At 49.6% G+C, this 13,753-nt stretch overlaps 6 protein-coding genes across 6 annotated transcripts, besides 1 other annotated feature; 5 read left to right on the forward strand and 1 right to left on the reverse strand.

Annotated features, from left to right (window-relative positions):
* Positions 1-13,753: part of a sequence feature (contig 1.133 1..81213(1)) that runs on past the window's edge.
* Positions 99-904, forward strand: ANIA_07831 (uncharacterized protein; the record flags this gene model as incomplete). Its single annotated transcript, XM_676008.1, has 4 exons — positions 99-573; positions 725-765; positions 825-836; positions 890-904. The coding sequence occupies 4 exons, from the start codon at positions 99-101 to the stop codon at positions 902-904; spliced, it is 543 nt and encodes a 180-aa protein (XP_681100.1).
* On the reverse strand, positions 1,258-3,265 carry ANIA_07832 (GMC family oxidoreductase; the record flags this gene model as incomplete). Its single annotated transcript, XM_676009.1, has 2 exons — positions 1,258-2,813; positions 2,875-3,265. 2 exons carry the CDS (start codon positions 3,263-3,265, stop codon positions 1,258-1,260), a joined length of 1,947 nt encoding a protein of 648 aa, XP_681101.1.
* Positions 5,731-6,267, forward strand: ANIA_07833 (uncharacterized protein; the record flags this gene model as incomplete). Its single annotated transcript, XM_676010.1, has 2 exons — positions 5,731-6,058; positions 6,179-6,267. The coding sequence occupies 2 exons, from the start codon at positions 5,731-5,733 to the stop codon at positions 6,265-6,267; spliced, it is 417 nt and encodes a 138-aa protein (XP_681102.1).
* Positions 6,845-9,292, forward strand: ANIA_07834 (HET domain-containing protein; the record flags this gene model as incomplete). Its single annotated transcript, XM_676011.1, has 2 exons — positions 6,845-8,459; positions 8,505-9,292. The coding sequence occupies 2 exons, from the start codon at positions 6,845-6,847 to the stop codon at positions 9,290-9,292; spliced, it is 2,403 nt and encodes an 800-aa protein (XP_681103.1).
* On the forward strand, positions 11,085-11,434 carry ANIA_11026 (uncharacterized protein; the record flags this gene model as incomplete). The annotated part of the gene is made up of 4 exons (XM_676012.2): positions 11,085-11,122; positions 11,181-11,193; positions 11,306-11,355; positions 11,410-11,434. The coding sequence occupies 4 exons, from the start codon at positions 11,085-11,087 to the stop codon at positions 11,432-11,434; spliced, it is 126 nt and encodes a 41-aa protein (XP_681104.2).
* Positions 11,645-12,299, forward strand: ANIA_11024 (uncharacterized protein; the record flags this gene model as incomplete). The annotated part of the gene is made up of 3 exons (XM_050612103.1): positions 11,645-11,837; positions 11,893-11,977; positions 12,269-12,299. 3 exons carry the CDS (start codon positions 11,645-11,647, stop codon positions 12,297-12,299), a joined length of 309 nt encoding a protein of 102 aa, XP_050468057.1.

Below are 13,753 nucleotides of genomic sequence, written 5' to 3' on the forward strand. Positions count from 1 at the left end.
TAGAGCATCTAGCTGAAGAACCAACCAAGAGTCCTATCCAGAAAGGGGAAGCCATCGTACGGAAAGTTAAGGAAGCCCTAGACTGGGCTCAAGCCTCCATGGCCTATTCCCAACAGAATACAGAGAATCAGGCTAATAAACACAGGAGCCCGGCCACAAACTACCAAGTGGGAGATAAGGTCTGGCTAAGTCTGAAGAACATCCGTACGGACCGACCCAGTAAGAAACTTGACTGGAAGAACGCCAAGTATGAGGTTATAGGCCTGGTGGGCAGTCATGCTGTACGGCTGAATACGCCCCCAGGGATCCATCCAGTCTTCCATGTGGACCTGCTTCGGCTGGCTTCATCAGATCCACTTCCTTCCCAGAAGAATGATGATAGCCAGCCCCCTAGCATCATGGTGAACGGTGAGGAAGAATACATGGTAGAGAAAATCCTGGACGAACGTCGCAGGAGATACGGGAGAGGTCACCGGCTGGAATACCTAGTGAAATGGTCAGGCTATGCTCAGCCAACCTGGGAAGCTGCCACAGCTTTGGAGGAAGTACAAGCTCTGGATGAGTGGCTGGATCGTACGAAACAATATAGACTTCAGGACGGCTCACTAAACAGAGATGCATATATAAAGGCTAAAGCAACATGACCTACCCTGTGACCTGTACTTCCTACATAGAGGGAGGGGGGGGTACTGTTATGGGTCCTTTGCCTATACAAGGACCTTAGACCTTAGTGACTCGGCCAAGGCCTGCGCTGTCCTGAAGGCGGTGAGCCACCTACAAGACTTCCTTGCAACAACAATCCTTCTTTCTCATTTCTTCTTTAGCGATTCCTTCTTGTACGTACGGCACGTCTAGATAGGAAGATCCATCTAAATACGTCCCTTAACAGTTACCTGAACAGTAAACCGCCCATAGATTTAGCAAATAATTCTAACCCAACCCAAAATAACCCAAAATAACCTAGTTATGTATATTATTACTTTAATAAGCAGTGATCTACATAGCTAATAAAATACTATATTTAAATACTGTATTATAAACCATCTAAGTAAGAAAATATAATCTAAATACAGTAATATACCTATTCAGATATCTTGGCAACCCGGCAGGTTGCTCCGCCGGGCTTTGGGGCAGCCAAAAATATCCAAAACCCAATGGATAATTAGAAGGTCTAACCCAACCCATTTCTTGGCGGGTTTCGTCGGTTGGTTTAACAAATCTACACCTCATACAACTCCGTAATCTCATCAATATGAATCAAGAGCTAGCAGCAGCGAGCTCAGTCAGGATATCATCAGCTGCCTTCTCAGCAACCATGTAGGTCGACACAGCTGTGAAAGTACCAGGAATCTTCGGGTAAACGGAAGCATCAACAACACGGAGACCAGAGACGCCACGAACACGGAACTTGGAGTCCAGCACGGCCATGGGATCATCGTCGGCACCGATAGGGCAGGTACACGAAGCGTGGTGACCCCATGCGCTGTCCTTGACGTAGGTCTCAATGTCTTCCTTGGAAGTCACGGCCGCGCCGGGAAGAACCTCGGTGACGTTGATTGGCTGGCGATGGAAGGCGTCACGGGCGAGCTCGACGGCTTCGTAGAGTGCAGTGAGATCAGCGTCGTAATCGCCAACACCGGTGTCAAAGTAGTTGAAGGTGATCTTTGGGACGTCGAGGGGATTAGAGGACTGCAGTGTCACGGTGCCAGCGGTGTTGCGGGGATGAGCCTTCAGGATAGCCCAAGTGAACCAATTGTGTTCGTCGGTGGCGTTGATGCTGTAGTCGGGGAAGTAGCCGCGGAAGTTGACTGGGCCCCCGAAGCAGAAGATGTCGAAGCTGTTGTCAGCAGTAACGGAGCTCTTGTAATACATGGTGGCGGCGAGGCCTGGGGACGAGTAAATGCCGCGGTCACCAAGGATGGGAGATTCCCATCGGTCGATGCAGGGATCTTCCTCGCCGCGGATGCCGAAGGTGCATCCGTCCAGGCAAGAGAAGTCGTTCTCAATTCTCCCCTGGACGGAGATCTCGTAGTGGTCCTGCAGGTTGGTGCCGACACCGGGCAAGTCCTTGATAACCTTGATACCGAACTTCTCCAGCTCGTCGGCGGGACCAATACCACTCAACTTGAGGATCTGGGGGGAGTTGTAGACGCCACCAGCAACAATAACCTCACGAGAAGCGGTAGCAGCACCCGGAATGCCGGCAGAGGCGGTATTGGACAGGGGGCTAGCCTTGTAGAGATGCTTGCCATCAAGGAATTCGACGCCAGCGGCACGGGGTGGATCTTGGGTCTCGTCGAAGGTAACTTTGGTAACGTGAGTGTTCATGCGAACATCAAGAGGGTATTTCTTGGAGCCATCGGCATTTTTGGCATCTCGTACGGCGATAATAAACTCACGAGCACCGTTTCGGTGAGCATCATCGGTTGATACGGGGATTTGGTAGTAGCCCGGTACGGTATCACGAGTTGTTCTGTCAGCATTGGCGTCGCCAGCTAGCAGTGTCCCAATGTTGTAGATATTGTCGGTCCAGTTGCCAAGAGCAAAAGCACCGCCGGTCAGCATGCTGAGCAACTGGGGGTCCTTTAGAACGAGGCTCAGGGGAGCTGTCTCGGTCTGGAGCCAGCCATCGTAACCGTGACCCTCCAAGCCAGGCAGCAAGTATTTGTTTCTCTCCAGCTTTTCAAAGTATCCGCGCATGTTCTCCGGTGACCACGAGCTGTCGCCAGTCAAAGTGGAGATGTATTCAAAGTCAGATTGGTGGGGGTAGACAGCAATCAAAGCATTGTGTGCTGTGCATCCTCCGAGTGTACCTGAAGGGGCACTAAATTAGATTATACACCCTTGTGACTCAATAGAAAGGGTAATGCATACCTGTGCGAGGATAGAGGGTTCCCAGTAAAGTTGAGCCTTCAGGAGGATTCAGACCGGTGTATATTTCGCCACTAGGTGTTTCGTAGCTCGTCTTGAAATCGCGAGCTTGGCGTTCATCATCGGCATAGTGATGAACGAAAAAGTTCCATGCGAGTTTCTCGTCCTCCGAAGCTCTAGCTGAGTAGGCAGGGATGCTATAGTTGTAGGTTTGACCCTGGTCATCACCAGCTTCGAGTAGCAGAGTCTTGTGGCCAGCCAGAGCGAGGCGTGCTGCCAAGGGACCACCACCAGCACCGGAGCCAACGACGACATACTCGTAGCCGGTGATGTTGACAGCCCTGGCGACGCCAGCGGTGGCAGCCAGGAAGCTGAACAAACGAGGAAGCATCATGTTCAAATCTGGGAACTACTGCCGTGACGACCTCAAGTTGCCGGGATCTCATCTAGGATTATATACCATAATGGAATCTGTTTCACCCCTGAAACAATATAGACGTGATCGACCACCCATACAGTCTCTCCACTCCCGCTACAGTTGGTGAAGACCGTTGGGACCCATTCAAGCTGTTATGCCGCGGCTGTAAGAATCTTGCTCGTGGACTTGTGGAGGGGCTTGACCCCAGGAAGTTCGAATCTAGCCTGTTTCAGGCAGCTATCACCGAATGATTGTCGATAGTGTAATTTGAACTCTGCAGAGCTCATCTGTCATCCCTGCTGATCTCCCAGAAAGGTCCACATGGGGCGTCGGTGATTCGTCCTTTCCGGACCAGAGTGGGTGGAGCAAGCGATTGACAGGCCGCTTGCGCCAACCAGATTCCTTGTCGTGTTTAGTTGGCATAGTAGTTGACAGCGCTAACCATGTTGATCCTTAGTCTACTTGGGTTTTTCTCTTTAGGCGTTGACCGCTCTGTCTGCTGCGGACTAGGGCTACCTTAAGTGGGTAACGTACACGGGAAGACGACCCAGATGTGGCGATAGTCGAGGTAGTCTAAGTTCCCCCCGCTACACTAAAGTCTCTGGCAAAAAAAATCTAACGCAATTGTCCACCTACAATCCCAGGAGAGCACACTTCTCGGGTGTACTAGAGTGGCTTTGATTAGGGTCACACCAGGCTTGCATGATTCAAAGCAGGGACAGTGAGTCTCCAAATATCTTGCACCTCGGCTGGTAGCAGCCACATGTAGGAGACACCCCATTGGATAACTACTGTCGCCTCATTCAAGCCTGAAAAGAACTATCGAAACGCGGCGCCATAAGTGGATAGCCGGAGAAGGTATAATCTACCTGGGACCTACCTGATTCCTTAAGGTAGTTCATTGGAAAGAATAAGGGTGGTTACAGGTCAGCTGGGGTACAGGCTTCGCTCGCTCGAGATGTAATGAGCTGTGTACTCAAAGTAAGGCATGTCTTCGGCACATCTCTTCTTTAGTCACTCCTTGCCCCTCTCAGCTTTTTATGTGGTTCGCGTTGTAAGATTTAGAGCTGCAATGTTTAAATTATATACGTTGGCATTTCGAATGTGTTGTCCGGCAGGCTCAGGGGATTTATCTTGAGACAGGAAGACAACAAGAAGGTCTCCAGAATAATATCTCATGATAAAATCTGTCCTCTTGTTACATATACGCAAGTTCTATATGATCCTATTTATATCATGCAATCACTTACTATAACCTTAATAGTAGGATACTGCGGGTGTAGCTGCTCACCGCGCATCCATGACTTGATAAGAGGAAATACCCCGCGGATGGCCAACCGACAGTGACCCTCCGGCTGGCCACCCCATATATAGAGTCACTGAGATTTTAGCGACCTAGCTCCTCAAGTGATTCGTTCTGTTCTATCCTGACCTCCCTTATGTATCTCCCGCAAGTTGCTCCATTGAACTGACTAGGCATCTCGCCGGTTGCTGCCCCGGGCGTTCTGACAACTAGGCCATTATCCTCCGAGCCAGGCCCATAGATACGGGATATGGCAAACGGAGAGACCACATGAAACGTGGTAAATGTTAAGAGATAACTCTATAGTGGTATGGCCGCCTTATGGTTAGCTCAGAGGATTTACCGAGTTATTTGCGACCACCAAAACCGACCTTGCCTCTCCTTCTCAATCTCGGAACTTACTTACCCTCGCCCCCGGCAGGAAATTCGATAACTGCTGTGGATGCGCATGGACGCTCAAAGGGGGAAAGGCAGAAGGAAACTCTAACTACACGAACGTAGCTTGCTAAAGGATTGGCTGGTTAAGCATCGGCGGGTGTAGTTCCCTTCGTCCGGTCGTTGATGCTCGGCAAGCCAGTTGTCTATCCGGCTCGGGTGTGATGCCTGACGGTGCGGATGTCCGTTGTTACACCAAGCCTGTACAATAGGTTGCAACAGCTTTATTGATTACTCCTAGATCAAAATAACAGGCATCTTTTACTAGAATGCTGCTAAAAGCCTCACAAGGAGGCAAAGGAAGTAAAATACCATTTTAAATGACAAGAAGTCATTATATCAAGCCGAAGAGACCTATATCTACAAACGATCAGGTATCGAAGGACTCGACGGATAAAGAAATACCAGACAAATCAACCATAAAACCAACCATGATAGAGGACGTGAAGCAGGATTACTCTGCCAACTATATAAGGCGATGTTCCAGTAATTGGGCGATGAGAACAGGCACGAGATATATACCGAGCAAAAACATCAGTCCCCAGCTTGTTGCAATGAGCAAGGTTTGTTCGATATATGAAGTACGATTGATTGTTAATCGATCTCTGAGGCTACGCCAATGATATCATTTAATATTCTACCCTACGGATGACCACCTGGGTCACGAGCCGCGCCATTATCCGGCAAGTCAGGCACGTGGAAAATGGCAACACTGCTTAGCAACTATACAAAGAAATCAGCTAATGTCTCCTCTATATACAGCCCTAACATCCCCCCATCCCCTGCATACCTACGACGGGAGACAAAACAGTGGCTTCGTACAGAGACATATACAGCATATGCTAGTAAGGCACCCCAAGCCTACAAGACCCTGGATATCAGACCCCATACAAAGGAAAGCCGCACCCGCGAGCACAAGCTTCCCCGTTGGGTACTTGGCCGACTCGTCGCCGCCCGTACAGGCCACGGAGACTTTACGGCATACCACCAGCGCTTCAACCACCCAGACTACCTGGAGAGCTGCTCTTGTGGTAGGACCAAGTCCCCAGTGCACTTCTTCTTCTGCCCATACACCAGAAAGCGCTGGAAAGATAGGTGGAGATGTAAAAGGGACGGCCCGTCAAAAATAATAGACTGGCTCTTAAGTACAGCTGCCGGGGCTGAAGAATTCAGCCGCATCGTGCAAGAATCATCCTTCTTCAAGGATATATGCCTGAACTGGGCCCGCCGGAGTGCTTGATAGTGCGTCAGTCCACATATCTACCTGGATAAAGGGTCCGGCCCCTCCCCCCCAATCTATAGGTAGTCAAAACGGGCATCTGCCCTCGAAGACCTGGCCAGGGCAGCGCCGGGTGCTTCCTCCGCTTATTTCCAACATATATTGTCCATAGTTGCTGCTTCAAACCTGTATCTAGCTAGTTCCTAGGCAGTTCTGTTTAGGTAGCACGTCCAGATGCCCCCTGGGAGGCCGCAGATCACGTGGGCCCCGTGATCCGCCGAGTGACGTTAAATAATAAAACCAAACCAAACCAAACCTTGTCATTGGCGACAATGACTGAGAGGCAGAGGGGTTAAGCCAAATATTATTGAATAAGGGGCCCTGGCAGCAGTGTTATAAAGAATGAAAGAGCGGGAAATACCTTTGATTCCGAGCCCAGTAATACAAGACTTGTCATGGTGCAACCGGTACCCCTCTTCCCGGCGGCAAATGCAGTCCTCTGATTGGGATGGTTAATATGATGAGGTTGGGGAGCCTTCTCCGAACTATCACCAACCTTTGCATTATTCATTGCTCTCTACGAACCTTTATCAAAACTATGAGCCGCTGGCATGAGTCCTCCTGTGAAACTCCCAAAGTCTTCCTCAAAGGTGGTGCGCCCCATTGCAGCACATGTGGAGCCGGCTTTTCCCAAGAGGTAGCGCTCAAGGCGCAAACTGCAGCCAGCGCACCTCCTCCAATACCCCCAGACGAGCCATGTGGACGACTGAACCTCCGTTGGCCTCCATCCGTTCTGTATACGGGATCTGATGAGATATCGAAGTTATATACGGGAGCGGAGTTCTCAAGAATTTCAGCCTCCGCAACGCCTCACTCATTGATATACGGAACCAAGCTGCCACGAGACAAAATTCGATTAGCCTGTTTATCCCCATCGGGGGAGGAGAGCGCTCCTATTCATCTTGGGCTTGAGAACCATATTTTGGCTAACAGTCTGGAGTACGAGACGGTCTCGTATATGTGGGGAGGCGAAGATGGGGATTACACCACATACAAGCCGGTGTATATTGGGCCTTATTGGGATGTCATAATGCAAACGAGGAATTGCCATGAAATGCTCAGGACGGCCCGGCTGGCACGAAAGCCGCGAATCATCTGGGTCGATGCGATCTGTATCAACCAGCAGGATGACGTGGAACGTTCAGAACAGGTTGCGAACATGGCCAAGATCTACGAACAATGCTCGCGAGTCATTGTCTATCTAGGGCAAGACCTTGTCATTCCAGTGGAATCGGACTCGGTGCTCCCTCGGCGCCGTTTGCATGAGCTTGAATCTGACCCTGTCTTTCTCTCTTCCAGTCGACAGATAACGCTAGCAGGCATTCTGAGTCGCAGATACTTTAGTCGAGTCTGGGTGATTCAGGAACTAGTTCTTTCGCAGCGTGCGATCATTCGCATTGGGACCTGTGAAGCCTGGGCTGACTCGCGTACTTGGCATAGTCTGTCGCGCTCCTGGAGGTGGGACTCGACCGGCGCTCCCTGGGTCCAACATATGGCTCAAAAAGCCGTCCCAGTCCAGAATATTCTTGGTGTGCTGCGTCTTGTTTCGAAGTCGCAAGCATCAGACCCGAGAGACAAGCTATTTGGTGTAATAGGTCTGTATCCAGACGGTGCTTCAGAACTACCGCCTGATTACTCTATATCAGTTCAGCATGTGCTCACAGGATTTTTCGCGTATTGTATCATAAGGCTAAAGGAATCACACCTTTTCTTCCGTGCTGCTGGTCTTGACGCGCCTGCGTCGACCCCTTCTTGGGTCCCCAACTGGGCTACTGACTGGCCCATTATCTTCACTGAGCCCGACGTTCAGACTGCCGATGCGATAAGTTGTATCAAGGATTGGCTAGGAACTGATCGTTTTGCCCCTCTCCAGCCAGACCCTCAAGTACGTGGCTGGCAGGATGACCAGCTTTCGACCTGGGCGAAAGATCTCTTCCGGAGGTGCCCCTGGTACCATAACGCCACTGTTAATGCTAATACGGGTGCTTTGTCTATCTACCTAACACACTTTTGCGCTCTGTCGCATCGGCCACGCCAAGTACCTCTCAAAACTAAATCATGGTCTTCAATCTTTGACTTTTGCGGCCCAAAGACCCGCTTCTTTTTGGTCTCCGAGTATCCTCTCGATACACTTATAGAACCAGACCACGATTGTTTATTTATACTTAACGCGGGGAACTGTGACTTATTATACCTAGTTTTACGCAAAGTCGACAACTTGAACACGTATAAGCTCGTTGCCGCCTGCACACACCTTTTCCTAGCAGACTTCAGCCCAACCGTTCCGGTGTCGATCAATAGCACCCCGTTCCAACTTGATCTGGCCCGCGCATTGCTCGAAGCGAAGATGTCTGACGTCAAAATGGAAGGCGTGGCCACTTTCTTCCCAGGTGCAATCTGCGGCTGGGACACCTTCCCAACATACTATGGAATGCATGATCAGAAGAACCATTCATCCGCTGGATTCCGGGCCGCGTACCTCTCCTGCATCGATCCTCAATACCGCCCGCGCATTGTTGACGACTTCATTATTCTCTCGTTCACGTCGAGACCTAAGAATTGGCCGAACACCCGTTCGGGATACGACACCACCCGCAGCATCGCAATCCGGGCACCGGGAAAGCTCGCGTTTTATCAGGTGCCGGGCAACTGGCAGAAACAGCACCTGGGAAGATGGGTAGACGACACCTTCGACTATAAGCTTTCTAGCGGGAAGTTGGTGAGGAAACCTGCCCGTTTCAAGTTCGGAGGTCCCTTATCCGCAGTGCATGTCAGAGCCCCAATGAAGTTTGTATGGGAGGCTATGAAGTGCTGGTTCTCCTGTCTGGCGGATATTCACCGGATTCTGGGCTGTAGCATTAGTGAGCTGGAGAGCCTGCTCCGATATGGGTCCAGTGAGGAAGAACACCATCTCATAGGCAGTGTTCCCGGCGACTTTAGGGATTTTGCGGGCGATGGACGCACATATCAAGTTCAGATTGTGTAAATGTGCGTGCCCCTGTGCGTGCTGTTCGAGCTGTATGAGCGCCCATACTTACCCATAAGCATCCGACGACCACTGCCTGATATATATAAAGGATATATGGGGGTCAAATTTGCGGCGTTATTTCGCGCGTTATTATGGCGAAATCGCCAAGCCATCAGATACCCTGACAGCAGCTATAAATGTATGATGGCAATCTATATAAGAGTAACGAACCTAAAGCAAGCCACAGTAGATAATCTTGTATACACTAAGAACTTGCTACCAATTGCATTATATTATAATAATAACCGTCGAAATTTCTCTGCCCTTCTCCGTTATACATCGAGCACTGAGCACCCCTACAGTCGGGAGCGTGGCACTTTGGGAGGGGATGTGCGCAGAGTGGCACTATACCTTCCTAGTCAATAGAGGACGCGGTTCACTTAGTCTTGAGCCACGAGCCGCTTGAGAGAGTCATGGGCGATTAATTGTGCCTAGAGGTAGCCGGTCTATTCCAAAGGAAGCGTTAGTCTTGGTCCATCCCTCAGCCGCAGCTGTGCCCCTCCTCGGCAAACAATAATCTCCTGGACTTGGCCCTCAACAATGGTCCATTGATCATCAACTGCGGAGTTTAGCTTGTAAGCAGAATAAAGGACACTGCTGGCACAAGGTAAGCAGTTTCCGGAGCGCTCTAGGCACGGCTGACTGCTACTAATAGTACCATCCATCATAACTGTCAGGCTATAGTGTAGGCATTTGTCAGCCAGCTCAGCACAGACAAGAAGCTCCTATTTCAGGCAACAGACACGTCAGAGAAGCTCATCCATGATCTGGTTGACTTGGATAAAAAATACAGCAAGGTGGCCATTTCGCGCTGAATAGTGCCAATATCCAGTTATTTGTAGCAGGCATTGAGCACTTCTTGGGGGCGCTGGATGCCCTTGCAGGTTTGGTCTTACTAATGCAGCCAATATAGGGCAGCTGCAAAGTTGTTTTGCAAATTACAAAGGATTACAGTAAGGTTTTGACAAACTTTCTGGAATATTTGAAGAGATCAGGTATAATCTGAGCTGGCTCTGTTGCTACCTACAGCTATACCCAGATAATGCAGTCCTGACGAATCTATGGTAAATATTTTCCAGGCTATCCTGGAGTTCTGCACCCAAGCTAGAGCAGTCGTTCAACAGGGGAAGAATAAACAGAGCTTGGGATGGCAGTTTAGTACAATTACTGTCAGCCTCTATGCTGTAAAGAAGGTAATATGGAAGCTGTTCAAGACACAGTTCAGCAATATTATTAACCAGATCCAGGCATCTATGGCATATATAGAGCAGGAGGTAGATCTTGCAGAGAAAGAGCTAGCTAGCAAGGGGTATGCTAGAGTAGAAGATAAGCAGAAATAGCAGGCTGCCTGTTAGGAGAAGCTTGAAGCATGACAGGATTTGGCCACAGAATACCTTGACTAGTAGAAGGTTGTGCAACTAAATCAGTGGCTTGGTGTCACGAACTAGAGGCGTTGATACTAACAGGTAGTATTAGACTAGAAGAATTTGCTAGAGAACTAAAATACAGTGATTATCAAGCTTCCTATATATATCACAAACCAACATTGGTGCCAACCTTGATTTGTAATTCCGGAAGTTAGCAACAATCATACAAGAACTGGCCTGTACAGGGCTTATCCCGGACCAGAGATTCAATCAGCAGTTGGTTCCTAGTGGACCGGCTCGTCGCAATTTGGGCAATGCTCGAATCAAGACTTCGGGCGTAGCTCGTCACACTTGCCCTGGTCAATGCTGCCACGAACTATAGCATGGCTACCAAGTTACACCACGCTGGCATGGGGACTTGGTTTGTTAATGGCCAGCTGTTCCAAGACTGGCTAGCATCAGACAACTTGTTTCTTTAGCTGCATGCAACCTGTAAGTCCTGCCTAATAGTAACTGTGTATAGCCTACTACTAACACCCAGCAGCAGGTGCTGGAAAGACCATCCTTATATTAATTATAACCAACTGGCTGTGGCAGTACACAGCTAATCAAGCCAGACAGCCTGCCATACTTTTACTATGACTACAAGGATAAGTAAAAGCAGTCTCCAACAGCTATTCTAACTACCTTGCTGTCTATATTTGCAAGGCAAGATAATATAGTCTTGGGTTAGTTTTATAACTTCTTCAAGCAGCAATACAGAGAAAACCTGGTATATACTGCTGAGTTTAATAATTTTAGTAACTTTGTCTCAGACTGTTCAACCAATACTATATAGTTACTGACACAGTTAACAAGACAGAGGATAGAGATAGCATAGCATATGCCTTGAGAAGGATTGCAGAAACTTTTAAGCATGCTCCAGTACTTGTAACAAGCTTCCATGAGATTGATATTATATGACGCCGTCACTGACGCGGACTGGGATCGGTTTATGGCTGTGAACCTTACAGCACCGGTGAGACGGATGGAAGAGGTTATCCGGGAGATGAGGAATCAGAAGTCTGGCGTTATTTTGAACATGGCGAGCCCGGCTGGAATGAGCGGTGCCGCAGCAGGCGTGGCGTATACGGCGAGTACGTTTCCCTTCCTTGGCGAATATCATTCGAGAATAGCTCTAACAAAGCATAGGTAAGCACGGCCTTATTGGGGCGACGAAGAACGTTGCCTGGAGATTCAAAGGGGAGAATATACGGCAATGTGCTGTGCCCGGGAGGTAAGATATCTCGTTCTTCAAGTTAGCGCGCAGATGAATATGGGGCCTAACTATGAACAGGGGTGGTGACCGGCATACTCAATAGCGTTAACACGGTTTGACCAGGAGGCCACATCGACAATCAAGCCTGTTCTTTCCGCCGTGTATGCCAACCGGGCAGATGGATGTGCAATCATGATGCCAGACGAAATAGCGTCTACTATTGTATTCCTGTGCTCAGATCAGGCCTCGCGGATCAACGGAGCCGTCCTCCCCATTGACGATGGCTGGTCTACTATATAATAATACTAGTTACTGGAAATCTCACAATCCTTGCCTGTAATTGGCAATTTAAATACGGACTGTCCTGTATCATCTCGCGCACTTCCAGGATTTAGCCGACTCCTTTGCCTAGGTTCCGCTGGCGCATGTTCCCTCCGTAGCGCAATCTTCTGGAGCAGCAACCTCGCCCCCGTAGCCAGTTCCGCTAGCCTTGCACGGCAGTATGCAAAGCTTCCGGCTCCTTCCTTAATGCCTATCGCGTACCGTTTGACCGTCACATCGTCCTTCTGCTTGAAGATGTCGAGAACTGCAGGCTCTGCGCCCTATGATCTCGAGACAAATTCACCCAAATTCTCCATCTTTTGGGTTACAATAGCAACCTGCTGATGATGGAATGGGGCACCGCAAGAGTGTCACGGTGGCCAGGAATTTGATGAAGATCTCGTTAAGCAAAGGTTGGGAATTGGGGCGCTGTGGATGATGTCAGTTGGGGATCTTCCTGCACAAAAAATGGGAACATTCTGTCCCAAATTGAGCTTGGCAGGCAGCGTGGTGGTAAGGCAGAAGTTGAAATGGAGATCATAGGGGGTTGGGGATTGCCCTGGACCTGGCGACTTTGATTCCCAGGGAGGAGATGAAGTGTCTCAGCGTACATAGGAACCTTCACCGTCTGCACATTGTGGATCAATCTTCATGAGTCACCCAGGACGGCAGGATGGGGATGATATCGATGCCGGTGATGGCCTATGCGAGCGGGTAGGCGTCAGCGACGTCCATTGACCTGGTGCCGTTATCGAGTAGACGTTTCCCGTCCAGATCGGAGTCAGGAACAGTGGTCCGGAGAAGACGTGGTGCACCATGGCGAGACGGTCCTGTTCGGGCTGGGCTTTGGGCAAATAGTGTTCCGATGCTGGGGTGCTGGTGGAGCAGTCGGCGATGGGCCGGTCCTGTCGTTGGAATCAACTTCAATGATTGTACGGTGAACCATTTAAGGTACGATCTACTTTTTAGTATAACTTCGAGGAATCCATGAGGGACTTTCACATTATGGTGTGGGTTTTCTAGAGGCATGACGCAGGTGAAGGGGATGTGATCATGAAAAGCGCTGTAGCTCAGCTGCGGAAGATTAATTGGAAGCGAGGAAATGGACATGACAAGTCAGCGGTAGAGGAGTCAAGAATGCAAATAACATACTGTACTGGTCCGATGCATAAGCACTGGTCGGATGACAGGGGCAAGTGATAATGACATGAAAGTGGCATGACAGGAGGACATTGAATCTACAGTGAGCTATATACTACTGTACTCCGTATAGAGCCTAGAGTCCGCAGACAGTAGTTGGGTGTTACTGAAACTGTAGCATTGATTACCCCTTGACTCTACGGCATTGGAGTGTGCATGCCAGACCCCCAGCAGCTAGCATGGTTGATCTCTGCAGACAATCATAGTTCTTGACCTTTAACCTGGTCTGGGCCAGCTAGCTGTCACCTCCACCCCAGAGCCGGTCATGCGAAA

Source organism: Aspergillus nidulans, chromosome IV (genome assembly GCF_000011425.1).
Source record: "Aspergillus nidulans FGSC A4 chromosome IV".
In the NCBI taxonomy this organism is placed as follows: domain Eukaryota; kingdom Fungi; phylum Ascomycota; class Eurotiomycetes; order Eurotiales; family Aspergillaceae; genus Aspergillus; species Aspergillus nidulans.